This window comes from Hippoglossus hippoglossus, chromosome 3 (genome assembly GCF_009819705.1).
Source record: "Hippoglossus hippoglossus isolate fHipHip1 chromosome 3, fHipHip1.pri, whole genome shotgun sequence".
In the NCBI taxonomy this organism is placed as follows: domain Eukaryota; kingdom Metazoa; phylum Chordata; class Actinopteri; order Pleuronectiformes; family Pleuronectidae; genus Hippoglossus; species Hippoglossus hippoglossus.
The window spans coordinates 7,126,363-7,140,870 of NC_047153.1; the positions used below are offsets into that span (position 1 = coordinate 7,126,363).

General features: G+C 41.7%; 1 protein-coding gene across 2 annotated transcripts; it reads right to left on the reverse strand.

Moving 5' to 3' along the window:
• Nucleotides 1-3: 3 nt before the first annotated feature.
• On the reverse strand, nt 4-14,111 carry LOC117759574 (monoacylglycerol lipase ABHD2). 2 transcript variants are annotated; one of them, XM_034581773.1, is made up of 13 exons: nt 13,887-14,111; nt 11,743-11,813; nt 11,364-11,391; nt 11,016-11,231; nt 7,856-8,031; nt 7,106-7,273; nt 6,671-6,854; nt 5,462-5,554; nt 4,436-4,537; nt 4,130-4,199; nt 3,949-4,033; nt 1,573-1,792; nt 4-656 (listed from the first exon to the last, which is right to left on the reverse strand). In XM_034581773.1, exons 4-12 carry the CDS (start codon nt 11,222-11,224, stop codon nt 1,584-1,586), a joined length of 1,296 nt encoding a protein of 431 aa, XP_034437664.1. In that variant the 5' UTR covers nt 11,225-11,231; nt 11,364-11,391; nt 11,743-11,813; nt 13,887-14,111; the 3' UTR covers nt 4-656; nt 1,573-1,583. The 2 variants fall into 2 exon arrangements, with proteins under 2 accessions (XP_034437664.1, XP_034437663.1); XM_034581772.1 differs by having other exon boundaries at nt 4-1,792; nt 13,887-14,104.
• Nucleotides 14,112-14,508: the final 397 nt, after the last annotated feature.

Genomic DNA, 14,508 nt, shown 5'->3' on the forward strand with positions numbered 1-14,508 from the left:
TTGAGAGAAGCTCTCAGTCAGGTTCAGGTTTTGAAAAAGTCCACAGGTCTCATCCAGATGTGATCGAAACAGATTTGTGATTAGTGTTTAGTGTAACTTGCAGCGGTCCACGCTGCTGTGTCGCTGTGGCTTTAACGCTCAGCCAAGAAAATAGGAAAAGCTTTTCAATGCAGTCGTTAAAACTGTAGAATCTGTCGGTTCTTTCTTGGATTCAGTTTTCTCCATCTAATCATACTATTTGGTTTCGCTTGGCATCCTCAGCCCTCCTACTCACCACACCTCACAGCTCAGATTATAAAAATCTTAATATCTGCTTCATGCTGCTGAGCTCTCCCATCAATAGCAACGAAACGACTAATAGGTAGACAGCATTATCAAACTTTCAAAACCACAGGCTCAATTGTACTAAGATGTTTGTATTAAACGAGGTACAGGGTCGGGTACTAGCCTCTGTGTGCAGGGGCAGCAGGTTTTCGTCTGTGCAGTAAGAAAAAGGTTTCAGAGTTTCTGCAGGATCCTGGAGCTGATCATAGGCAGACGGAAAAGTAAGAGGGCTCAAAGACGCCGACAGAAGAGAACACAGGGAACATTTGAGTCATCTAACTTCTTGTTATCATCCTCGCTCCTACCAGTTCCTCTTCTCAAACCTATGAAACCTATAAAGAGTTAAAAAAACGGAAAGAAACAGGAAAGAAAAGATTTTGTCATACAGGGTTTAAAGTGCATTGAATCAAAAAGATAGAATGCGACCGAGGGAATGTGTATGAGTCCCGTCTGGGGCTGATCCCTGGTCATGTCTGGTGCCAGGAGGATGTGAACTGGAAGTAAAGTGTAAAATCCCACTGTAACACTTCTCTACTGAACATTGTCTACGAACCATGGAGCAACAGTTCACCCAGAAGAACAGAGAACGGAGAATTTGAACCAACCAAAACACAAGGATCACATGCTCTGTCTTCAACTCTCTGTCTACACAGGCACGCACAGATATATAAACTACATCTGTGGGTCACAAACATACTACAAAGACGCTGTGTTGGTTAAGACAGCAGACTAGGCTCTACGGCCTTGGCGGTGATTAGCAGTGAGCTTCTTAAAAAGGTGCAGGAAACAGACACCTTCTGCAGCACAGTCTTGATTTAGGTTTAAAAAGGAGGCTTCTCGTGTGCTCTTGTTTTTCACTGGACTACTCAAAGTGTCGTTCTCGTGTTCCTTCTAATGCCAGCGTATATTTGGTCAACGCCTCCGTTCGCCAAGGATCATTGCTGTGTGCGTGTAAAGAAACAAAAATGTCAAAAGTTCTCGCAACGAAAACGAGCACAAAGGCAGTTAATTGTTTCTGTTCCTTGACATACTGTAAGGTGATGGTGACTAGAAGGGGGGGGGGGGGGGGGGGGTGGTGGGGAAGGCTTGACATGTGTGGGTCAGTAGCAGTGAGTAGCACCCGGAGGAGAAGGCAGAGAAGAGAGAGCAGTTTAAGGTTCAGTTCAGGTGTCTCCTCAGTGCTGGGACAGTGGTGCTGGAGAGGGTGAGGGGGTGAGAGGGAACAGAGAGAGAGGGTGAGAGACGTACAGGCCGGAGGTTTAGGCTTTTTCCTCTGCGCAGGAGCTCTCAGTCAGGGGGCCACTTTGGCATGGCGGTTTCTGTTTCTCCCACTGGCACATGGAGTTGGCGTAACCCACAATCACTTTGTCCATCCAGGTGAGAGGCTGGGGGAAAAGCACCGCGCCCTCAAAGAAGCCCAGGTGGCCTCCGTGCAGTGTCAGGGCAAAGATCACGTTTGACTTCTTCGCTGCAGGATGACACAACACACGGTAATTAGGCTTCTGTGCTCTGCACGGTGCGTCCTCATGAGTAAACACAACCCTGGACACAAGACCAAATATGGCCTTGCCAGGGGTTGTTATCTTTGTGGTAGATAGTGAGGCAGGGTTTGCCTGGTCCGACAGATAACAGATAACAGCAGGGCTCGACTTCTGGCAGGTGTGTTCATGAGACAGCTACTGTACCACTGCTGAGACTTTGAGCCAGTCCAATGAGTTGATAAAGACAATTACACTATTTCTGTCTTGAATTATAAAGTTATTAAACATTTTTCAAAAACCAGCCTCTGGAAGTTTTATTTAATTGTTGCAACGTGTAGCTTGGAGGTGATTTAGAAAATAACAGGACATAAAAACAGGTTTTCCTTAACTGACAGGTTTCTCAGATTGTAAAACTCGCAGCATGTTGTTTGTTTGGTTGCAATTTACAGGCCAAACAACCTGCCTGAGGAGATCAGGTCAGCTGACTCAGTCAACTCCTTTAAGTCTCTTCCTAAAACATACATTTATCAGAGAGTGTTAACTTTCTTTATAACTGTCTTTTTAATTTATAAGAGTATTTTACACAGCATTTTACACAGCACTGGTTTACACTACACTAATTTATTCTACCTGCTTTCTTCTAAACCTGATGTTTTAGGACCCGTCTGTTTTTAACTTGCTGCCGTTGTAATGCACTTTGTAACATGTGTTTTTAAAAGTGCTCTATAGATAAAGATTATTATTATTATTAGAGTGCTGCAGACAACCAGGCCGGGTGGTCTCGATCTCTTTATCCTCCTGCTCACATCTGGGTTAGTGGGGGAGCCTGATGCGGTTGACTAGTGATCGAGATCCCACAGGGCTTTCACCACTGTGCACTTTTCATGACAGCTACTGATCTGCCCGGGGACAACGGAGTGCTCCCCCAGACCTCGAGCGACCTGGAGCCACCATCGCACCCGGCGCTGAGTGACAGGCTGGAACAGAACAGTCTGGGGAACATGTTGTACTTACAACAGGATGCGGCAAATCACTAAGTGCGTGTTTACTTTGTGTTTACTTAACATTGTATTACAGCAACATTCCATGTATGTATACAACACAACAAATCTGAGCCGAGTTTTCCTTATCTAAGTATTAAGTTACTTCTTATTTAATCTAAACATTTTAAATCTGAGCTAATTAAAGCAGCACAGTGTTTTTCTGTTGGGTCCTATTTCTGGTGGTTGACTATCAGAGTCACTGTATCATATTTTGAAGCAAAGGGGCAGCTGATCCTGTGAAATCCTCTCTAGAGACGCATGTCAGATAAAATCGCTTGTACTTCCAGTCAGGACTCACCCACCCACCCAACCACCCACACACCCACACACCCACACCCTTAGATTAGGAATTGTCCTTTTCAAAAATAGTTAAAGGGGTCAGTAAGTATAAATATAACTCAGGCTGAGCAGAGGGAGCGCTTGTTAGGCGGTATGTCATTTAACCAAGTGCCTTTTTGTTATTTTGAAAATGAGGTTTGAACTTTCTGCACGGTTTATTTGTAGATTAGAGGTTTGATTTTGGAAACCTGGGAAAGAGTTAAATTCACTTTAAACTGGCTCATAGAAAGAGACTCAGCTCTGTGTTTGAGTGATTGTCGCAGCTGCTGTAAAGAAAAAAGACATTACTCATAGAGTGACACACCCGGTCCAGGTCAGGGTGCAGAGCAAACACATCACTAAGCCTTTTCAGACTGTAGACAAACTTATAGAGCAAGAAATCAGAGGCGTCAGCTTCAGTGATTAGTCAGGGAGGAGAAGCCTGTGGATTCAATAGAGAATCTCTTGAACATGTGCCATGATCTGTCTGCAGGTACTTCAAACTCTTTTCCACAGGCCATTATTTTAGGTTCAAGTTGGTAGAAATCTGTGAATTTGTCTGCAGTATTAAATATTAAGTATAAATGAGGAATACTTTAGTAACATGCAAAGTAAATAGCGATTACGAGTCCAATTATGTTCTCTACGCATCTGGGTATCTACACAAACACACTTGAAAGTGAGTCATGCCTAAGATTTCTAAAGTTAAAATGCAGCAGCTTGTATTTTTAACAATGAGGTTTAGTTCTGCGTCTGTTGTCATGTTGCTTGTTGTCAGTTACCTGCTAGTGTGCGAGGGATGGTGAGCAGTGATTCATGGACCAGGGGATCATCTGCAGAGTTCACTAACAGTAGTGGCACATTTACCTGGAAAAAATAAATAAATTCAAACATTGAATACACAAACATATATAAAAGAGAAAAAGTGAGATGATAAGGTGTATGTGTAGAAGCATCTCTTACATTGTGAATATAATGAACACAACTCTCCTTCTCGTAATACTCTTTGAGAGAGCTGTGGCCGTGGAATTTTCTGTTGAAACAGAGAAGAAAAAGAATTTAAAACATGTGCTTGAGATGGAAACGGGTTAGAGAAGAATACCTCAGATATTTCTGATTCTCCACACTGTTGAATGCATAAACACTTCTGCACGCAACAAGTCAAATATAGATAAGGATATCTTTAAACTCAGATCTGTTATCCACTTTATCAACACTGAGCGCTGTGACACTTCACTAGATGAAATCTCAAAGTGTCTCTCCACATACCTCATGATGTTGTCGTCGATCTGCATGAGGGAAGTCGCTGTGTACAGACGACTAAGATCTGCATCTATCACTTTAACTGAGCTTCCTCCAAACAGGCTGTGTCTGTAATATGTAAAAATACATAAATAAACACACACAAACATTATTCAAGAACAATAAGTAACAATAAATAATAAATAACTTAACTATTAGTGAAATGCCTTAAGGGGATGTATGAATTACTGGGGGGAGTGGGGTTGACCCACCATAGTGTCGTTATTATTTTATTTTGTGCCTCCCTTTACTAAGAAAAAATAATTGAACCGCCGCCAACTAACATCTCAAAACATCATAACAGTATTAGTAAGGGGACCTATTATGCTTTTTCTATTTTCAGAGGTAAATACAATATTACAATGTTGAATTGTCATATTAATCCTGGTCAGAGTTAAAAAAAAAACCTCATTATGAACGCATATTTCCATATTTAGATAAGGCCACGCCCACTTAGCAGAGGGACACGCCTACCTGCTCAGGGGTACACAAAGTAGGCCATTAGGGAGGGGGCCTTAAAGACGCAGGACCTAATGCAGCTGTTTCAGGCAGGACAGTGAACTGCAGGATCCATAGAGGGCCAGTATAAGATATAGAGAGGGATTTTTGTACTGTAAATAGTGTTAAGATATAGAAATGAGCATAATAGGTCCCCTACAGAGGCAAGCAAAAATAATGGTGCAACCTGTGTAAACTTTAGTTTTCATACAGCCCCTAAAGTTTAAGTGCAAATCACAGACAAGATAAACCTAAACTCTAATATCTTTGCAAACAATCTCATACTGGATACACTGAGAACTTCTCTGCTGTATTAACAGCTTTCATGTGGAAGTTTAGTGAAAGTTTAGAGAATCGACAAACCACGTTGTCTGTGATACTGATGTGAAGCTGCAGTCTTCGGCAAACACGAGAAAACAGCCATTCAACATGTTGGACTTTACAACATTAAGAACTAAAGACAAACAATTTGTTCTTCAAGTGCGACAGTGATACCTGTGTGAGAGAATGATTTTCTTCATGTTGTCGGCCATGAGGAAGTTATAGAAGCGTCTGAACTGATCCCACTGTAGGAATGTTTCCTGGGCCCTGAGAGATACAGGCAAACACACAGGAAGTTAGCTTTGTGCAGCCTGTCTGCATTCCAAACAACACACTCAATGTCCTGTGTAATCCGCTGGACAAAGGGTCACACTGGTGGAGAGTAGCAATGGTCTGAGGCATTAATATGCAGCTCACTGACGGAGACAGGCTGAAGCAACACGACAGCTAAAGGTATTCAACAAATAATGACCATTAGAAAACATAAATTATTTACTTCTGTTATTTCAATACCATTTGATTTATTAATCCACAATTGTGGAAATAAACCATGACTATAACTGAAGGAACGCTGACAGAAGCATCGGCGTAGGTTTGGATAATGATTTGAAAGGGGAATTCATTGAAAAGGGGAAAAGAAATCCTAAGTGACAAAGGGCCGGTCTCTACAACACACCCTTCTCCCAGTGCCAACACGCAAGCCTACACAGACCCAGCCTATCATATCTGCCAGGAGACGCTGGCTGCATGTAAAACACAGGAGGTGTGGCCCAGTCCAAATGAACACAGGGTGGAGAATCCACTACGACACAGACATGTACTAGTGGTTGAAAAACAACATTGTAATACACTGGTTTGATTAATTGTGACTATGTAAACTACGTGTTTATTCATGTTTAACAAGCTGGTTTCACATTATGCAGGTTAACCCTTTCTGCGTTATACCCGTCTACTCATATAACATTTTGGTGAAAACACATAGAATACAAATAAGTGGATGACTGGATTAGGCCACACCCTGAGGCTGATGGCTTTGTTTTGTGTTCTTCAAAATGACAAATTATAGGTGATATTTATCAAGATAAAAACAGAATATAGTAAATAATAATAAAACTTTCAAAGTGCTTTAAAAAAGACATGGGAATAAAACACAGAACGAAGACAACATTTAAATAATATAAATAACATAAAAGAAAATATTGATAAATTAATAAATATGAATGATAAGAACAATTTGTGTTTAAATACGCGATTACATCATGCAGGAACTTATAATTTTGTGACATAATGCCATATTTAATTTATATGTGTGTGTGTGTTAAATAAAGGGGCTTTGATGATACAATGCAAATTTAATAAAGAGGGGAGAAGACAACATCCTACCTGAGAGCACTGTACCCCTGAGACACGCTGACGCAGCACAGCACGCGCTCCTGGTTCATCCTGTTCTCGCCCAGGAACTTACACACAATGTTCCCACCCAGACTGAAGCCAACCATTATCAGCTGCGTCTGAGGATACGTCCGCTTAATGTAACCGACCATGGCTGCAAACTCCCACGTGCACCCTGTAAGAGAAACAGTGTAGAGTTACCAATCTAAACAGAGCTACACCTCTGTAGGACGGAGCGTTTCTCTCTGCTCAGCAGATCCAGCTGAAGGTGCCTTTAGCACAGAGTATTACATTTATTTATCTCTATTAGACCTTTTAAATAAGCTCAGGTCTGAAATCCCATGTCATCTTTAATTCTAGGAGGTTCGAGGTCACCCGCGAGCTCATGTGACCCTTTTAACTTCAGAGTCAGCTCCTTGTTCTCACCGTAAGTGAACATTCGTGGAGAGGTGAGCTCGATGTTGGGAAGGGCTCCCAGGTGGTTCAGCACAGCACAGCGGTAACCGTCCTTCTGGGCGTGATCCACAAAGGTTCGGATGTAATGCTTCTCACTATGGTTGCCAATACCAGGGCATATCACCATGGTGATGTCATCTGGTGAAACAGGCAGACAGATTGGAGAGATACTCGCCAATGAGAAATGTGATAGCACGGAGAAGGAAAGTATGTAATCCTCCTAAACAGCAGATTAAGACGAAGCACCTCAAGATATCTACAGCTGAATTATTAAAATCAAATGTCATGTGAGCCTTGTGCTTTCTGAGTAGAGTGTGAGATCAAAGCTGAGGAGTCAGGGTTCAGCGGCATCAGAAGAAAGGATTAGATTGTTAACTGTCCTCAAAGAGCCGCATGATAGACACGGTGCGCCTCGTCTAAAAGATCGGTCGTTCAAGAAAGAGTCAAATACATTATCACAGCTGACCTAGAAAACCTATAGATAACAAATCAAACCTGAACACGACTCTTCTTGTAAGATTACCTCATTTTGTTTTCCAAGAATCTCAAATCAGGTCTATTTCTAGCAAAATCTCAAACTTGTCTCCGAGGGATTAACAATGTACAACTCCCTCTGCCCCTGACCCTTTAAAAAAAGACCCATCGGGAACAACACAATCCAAAGTATTGTCCAAATAGCAGCAACCAGCAGTGTTAAAATGATGGTTTAGAGATCCTCACCTCCTGTTCGATGGTCCCCCAGTGGCTCAAAGAGGTCAAAGGTCGCCGTGGCCCCATCCTGCATCGGTAAGTACTTCCTGATTCCACTGGGGTTAGGGGAGCTCACCCGACCAAGTTTACCATATAGTGCTGTCTGGAGGTGGCCACTCTTACCCCATAATAAGGGAGGAATGTACCTGAAAAACACAAATATAGCCTTTGCTTTTAAATTGCATCTACAAACATGAGTTTATTTGTCTAATGCACAAGGTGAGTGCCTGTAAAATAGAATCAACAGTGTTATCCTGAGCATGTACATATGCATCTTTAGTGTATGACACAGACGTGAACTTTCTGACTCATAGTTTGCATACAGTCACATTTCTTTTGAACCATCACTCCACCCTCTGAACATACATCAATGTTTAACATCAGTCTTGAGCTGTGTTTCACTGAGTTCAGCTGTGCACGTGTGTACTCGAGTTCCAGTGAAGCTCCTGTAGGAGGGAGCTGTGGGAGTCGAGTCTTTGGATTACGTAATATTCCTTTGAAATGTTTTGCCTTGTGCTGTACATTATCGTGAATCACCACCTTTTCACAGACACCAGAAGCTCGTAAATAACTTTAGAGGAAAACCCTTTCAGATACTATCCCATTATATAAAAGGAATTTACAGAAATGCAACATTAAAATCATGGCTTTAGGGTCAACGGCCAAAACAACTATATGCTTGTTCTCAGTGTAGAAAGACTAGGGTAAGTCACAGGTTCTGTTAAAGACAAACCAGACCCCATCTACAAACAGAGGCTCTAACAAAGACATATATGACTTATTCACAGTGTTGAGAAATGACATATTCGCACACATCAAGTTCCTTTGTCTCACTATTAAATAAAATCCTATCTGGAGTCTTTCCTGTTAACCTTGCAGTGAAGTGAAGAGTGGGAGGTAATGAGATGAGATGCTGAAGATCTGTATAATGACACTAGTGGCGTGTACAGTACACAGATCAAAACACAGAGACAGCAGAGCAAAGGGGACAATTACATCAACAGTTGCACAAGACCTTCAACCTTGCGTTTCCTCATCTGTTACCAGGGCTCCCAATAATCACTCCACCTAGAAAATACACTCTTACATAAGAGAATTGTGAATCACAAAGCAGACTGCTTGTCACCTGCCAGTGATAATGTAATCACCTCCAGCGTGCACTGTAAAGGCAGCTGAAGCTTAACCACACTATTCTAGAAGGTACTCTGCCAGTTTATGACTTGATGATTACAGACGGAGGATAACCCCCTTGTCGTCGTGCGGATAGGAGGATTAAAAACATCTCCAGGTTTGCTGGGTTCAGTGTTAGTAAGTCTAACAACAGCTTTCTTCATCAACAGGGTTCCTACAGGCTCCAACAGGTCACATTTAAGATCCCATAAGAGCAAGAAAACATGAAACTTAAGCTAAAGGTGAAGTAGAACAGGTATGAAGGCATGTCAGAGTCACAGAATTACTGACACTTCCCCATAACTGAAGATAAGGGGAAGCAGCCCAGTGAAAAACAATCCTCGAAATGCCAACTTATCTTGCAATTTACAGACAAGATAGTAGGTATCATGGTGTTTCCTAGACCAAGCTGAGACTACTGAGATCATTTCAGTTATCTGTTCCATGTTGTTGTTTTAATATAGTTTTATTACAACATGCTAATATCCTTCGTTGAGAAAGATCCACGTCACAGAGATGTTACAAACTGTGTATCCTGTCTTAAGAATCTCTTTCTCTTAAAACAATCATTTTAAAGCACAATGGAAGTAGCTTTGTAGGCAAATATTATGAAAACACTTCACTATGTATTGGGAGTGAGGGCAGGTTATGATCTCTCTTTGAACGTAGGTGATTTTGAAGGGGAAGTCTGAGAGAGGTTGAATGTCATCATAACTATTAGGCAACAGAAAACAGATGCATCCCCTTGATCTGGCAAAGATCTAAAGTCCAGATGGCACATCCAGACAATTTGCTAAAAAATTAAGACTTATAAATGGGTAAAAAAAACTGTACCCTGCTGAAGCTCATTTATGGTCTTTCTCTTTTGACTTTTAACTGTTTCATTGTAAGACTCTATTAGACTCTGTTTTTTCTGGTATTGCTGTTTACTGTTGACTGCTGCCTTGATTTACGCACTTATGACACCATTCAACACCACACTTTTAACATCAAGGACTAAATTCAGTTTAAATGTTTTTAAAAACTGAGGAACATGTTAGACAAGTCTTATTTCATTCGGTAAAATTACAATAAAAAAGGCAAAATAAGTACAGCAAATGAAAATCTGAATTTTGACTTGTCCTTTGTTGTCCTCTTCTTTACCCAAAACACTCATGTCCCTGTTCCCAAACTAAAATGTTGTTGCCCATTAACCTCACAACACCCCTCTTATGCTTTCAACAGTGTAATTGATCTCTGTTATGCAACCCTGCCCGGTGTCATCATGCGTTACAAACACAGATGATGTGCCAATGCCAGAAACAACACCACCGATTGGTTCCGGTTATCGCAGTTAAACTATGCACTGGGGCAAACATTTCTAAAAGCAAAAAGTAGGGGTTCAGGAAAGAATGGTAACAAGCCAGACATGAATGTAAACAGCAGTGTGGCCTTAGGAATCCCTGACACCGCAGCTGAATGCCAAAGGGCTCAGTAACAATCGGTTCCATAAACAGACACTCGTGATGAAGACATGCAGAGAGTCGTCCAACAGAGCTGGAGGAGTATCACAAACACGGCAGACGACAGGACATAGACAGTGATACTAATGGAGGAAAGATTATGAAGTTTACACTGTTTAAAAGGGAGGAAGAGTTTCTCCTTCAAATTACAGGATGTTATATCCCTGTTGCCAACCTGCTTTATGTTACACAGCAAAAAAAACAAACAATGGTTTGCATGAGTTACTATAAACTCAGAGGACAGATTTAAAGAATAATCAGTCTTACCCCGAGGGTAGCATCATCAACTCTCAAAAGAAAGCCTTGTGTTTAATTAATGCTGGAACTGAGGGTAAAGCCGGACACTAAGGAACACTGATGACAGATGGGATGGCCCCAGATGGCTGTGCAGCAGCAGCGCAATATCTACGGCAGCACGTTGAGTGACAGACAAAAAAAAAGCTGACATCGCAACTCACTCTTTGGTCAGCTGAGAACAGGACTTAAGAAGGAAGCGGTTGAGGGGCGTGTCCTGGTAGGTGAGGTCCGGGGGCGCCGTGGGGCTTTTGAGGTTCAAGCAGCGGACGACGACGTAGAGCACCGTGGCCACCGCTGCCAGCTTCATGCCGTCAAACATGGCTGGCAGCTCTGGAGAGATGGTGTGCACGTCCGACTCGTGAGTGCTCATGATTGCTCTGAAAAACAAAAAACAACGCACATTCATTCTTCCATTTCTTTACATTATTTTCTTCAGTTTTTGATCAACTCTGATTAAGTCAGGGATGAGTTAAAGCACAAAAACGTAAAAAGTGAAATATCTGACTGACCTTAATATTTCTCTTATTGCCAACAGATCTGTGGGAATACAGAGAGAGGGTCACTCAGTCAGATGAAGAGCAGGAATGATCCGTTATTTAATACACTGACCTTAATTACACTACAGCTAACACAGTACTGATAGGAGACCTGGCTACATAAAAGACAGAGGTGGGGACATTACTTCAAATAAATTAAACAAAGTTATCTCAACTGTGACTTCACAGACAGAAAAACAGGAAGTGTGAAAAAGTACAAAGGCCACAGAATCTCCTGCTGACACAGGAACGGGATGTTGTGCTACAGGATTTCACAAATAATACATGACATTGTTTTGTATTGTTAGAAATAACAAAATGCAAAGCTGAACAAAAAAAAGCTTCTCCTAACATTGTTGGGGGAAGTTAGCCTCCTATAACGACTCGTTCCGAAAGCCTGAAGTCACAGTGGAGTGGTCAAACCTGCGGAACAAAAAAAAGAAGACAAACAATTAATTGAGCCACTTTGAATAAAGAAATTCAGTTTACAACGTGGGAATACTTGGCAAAAAAGGCCTTGACACAATGCCAGTGACTCCTCTTCAGTGAGCTGTTACTCCGGCTGCAACTAATTTTCATCTATCAATCTTATCTATCTTGTTTGGAAAATGTCAGTTTGTTTATGAGGACTTTTACGTTTTTTCCCACGGCTCAAGGTCACATGTTCAGATGGATATGAGCAAACTCTCACGTTTGAGAAGCAGGAACCAGGAAACGTTCGGTTTCATCATTGTAAGAATGCCAACTGATTATTTGTTTATGAAAATAGTTTTACTTATATTCTGTCATTTAAGTAACTGCTGCTGTTCTACTTGTTATTCCAGTGTCTTGCCCGAAACGATCCACCCTAAACATGATGTCGCCACTGTGCTTTAATTTGGCACTGAAGTTATGACCCCTGTCCGTTTGTTTGTTTGTCCGTTTGTTTGTTTGAAAGCACGATTACACAAATCTACGGGACAGATTACCATCAAACTTGGTGGAAGGGTGTGGAGGAAGAACCCATTACATTTGGTTGCGGATCCAGGACTTTTTTTTACTTTAACATGGTGAGATGAGGGTGTTTTTCAACATTTTCCTCGATTCCCCTGAGAATAATTAATGGATCTTGATGAAGAAAATCTACCGTGTTTAAAAAGGAGTGATGATGTCATTCCAGCTGGTCAGATAATGGGATTTGATCATTTAGAAATCTTTAAATTAAAACTTTTATCAAGTATAAATAAAAGAAAGCATTTGCAGCTTCATGTTTCAGGACAATCTAATTTGAACAGTTTGGTTTATTTTTGGACTGGTGGTTAAAGGTCATAATAGACAAACCATAAATCACCGACACGATCACTTCATCTTAAGGGTTTTAAACTTCTTAAAAGGTTCAGTGTGTAAGATTTAGATTAAAGGGATATATTGGCAGAAATTGAATATTTAAAAAAATTATGTTTGCACTATTGTGTGATCATCTAAAATGTACAAATTGTTGTTTTCTTTACCCTAGAATGGGGCCTTTTATATTGAAATACTTTATATTTACATCGGGACTGGATCCTCTCTACGGAGGCTGCCATGTTTATTTATTTTTTTACAGTCGTCCAAACTAAAACACCTTTTGAGATCTTATAACAACTGAAGTCTTCCACAGGTCCTCTCTCCTGTCTGGAAGAGGACAGGGTTGAGGTGAAGGGGGGGGGGTCTTCAGCTGCAACATGACACTTCCCCACTACATTCTACACACTGGACCTTTTTAAAAACCAGACAGACCTCAAACCACACGAATCAGGGGCAGATGCACACCAACCCACCTGCCCACGTGTTCCAGGTCACAATGAAAAGGAAAACAGCAGAACACAGTGGAAGTAAGTGTTGGACACATCAGCTGTAAAACACAACACGGGGCCAGAAATGTCCTCAGCTGCAGGACATTAGCCTTCATCACAAACAAGCTAACAGCAAGGCTAACACCTGTCTCCCGCACGGCTAACAACCCCCCCTCCATCAGAGGACACCTGAGTGCGTTAAGCTAACACAACCACAACAACCATTATCCCAACGAGATGTTCATATCCCTCTGCTCCTTCTTTGTCCCGACCCTCATCGGGAGGAGGAGGAGAGGCGTGTGCAGCCCCGGGCACACACTGTCCTGTCACCGTTAGCGAGCAATAAAAGACGCGTGTGTGTGTGTGTGTGTTTTTTCGGACGGAAGATTAAAAATGGAGATGATGCGTGTGTGCGTCTTTGTTTTTGTTTTTCCTGACAAGGCCAGAAAAAAATAATAATATATATATAAATAATGTCGGCTTTAGGGACGAGGTCGCTCCACGCACTTGCCACAGTATTTAAAAGCAGCACGGTTTTTACACAGCTTTTCTTTCCACGACCTCCATTTTACTTTACATTTAACGGTGCGATTTCTCCCGTTAATAATCGATCTAATAACGAGGCAGCAGCATCACCCGAGCACCGACACGTTCACACACAAACACCCGTGTCTCCACTCACCTCGGCCCCGGGAGGGAAACGAAACAAAGCGGATCCGCTCCTCGCTGCTGGAAAGTGCTCCGTTTTTTTTTATATTCGTAACATGTTGTGTCGGTTGAGTCCGGTAGAGATCGGGACGTCCTCCGGCGCAGAGACGAGGTTAACGACAGCAGCTCCGGGCTTCTCCCGTTCACTTCCTACAAGGATCCCACATCAGCGTTTCCGGGCCTCTCATTGGTCAGTGCGCATGTGACGCAGCACTGTCCATAGAAATACACAACATTTTTTTTTATTGTATTTATTTGTTTCTCGGTTTCTTGTTTATTGTTTTTTCACGCCACGTGCGACATTTATTCCCCTTATATTTTTTAAATAATATTATGTACGTCCAGGATTTTTCGCACAAATATCCAGAGCATTGGATGTTAGATTCTTATAAATACTCCATACTATTATACTCTTTTTAGTATACCAACGCAGGTAAGTATAAATCCCTTTCCCTTTCTTTTAATTTTAACTTTAGTTTTTTTCCCTCTGTGAATGGATCAATATTTTCAAGCATGCTGGACGAGATCCTTCCTGAACATCACAGGAACCAACCTGTTGCATAATATTTGAACTCCACTGATTCCCCTGCACTGTA

Excerpts from the sequence above, each read along its gene's own strand:
- LOC117759574 (XM_034581773.1), bottom strand. The coding sequence starts at position 11,224 with ATGAGCACTCACGAGTCGGACGTGCACACCATCTCTCCAGAGCTGCCA. Across the intron at positions 8,032-11,015 it reads TGTTCTCAGCTGACCAAAGA|GTACATTCCTCCCTTATTAT; the intron begins GTGAGTTGCGAT and ends TGTGTTTTTCAG. Across the intron at positions 4,034-4,129 it reads GTGTTCATTATATTCACAAT|GTAAATGTGCCACTACTGTT; the intron begins GTAAGAGATGCT and ends TATTTTTTCCAG.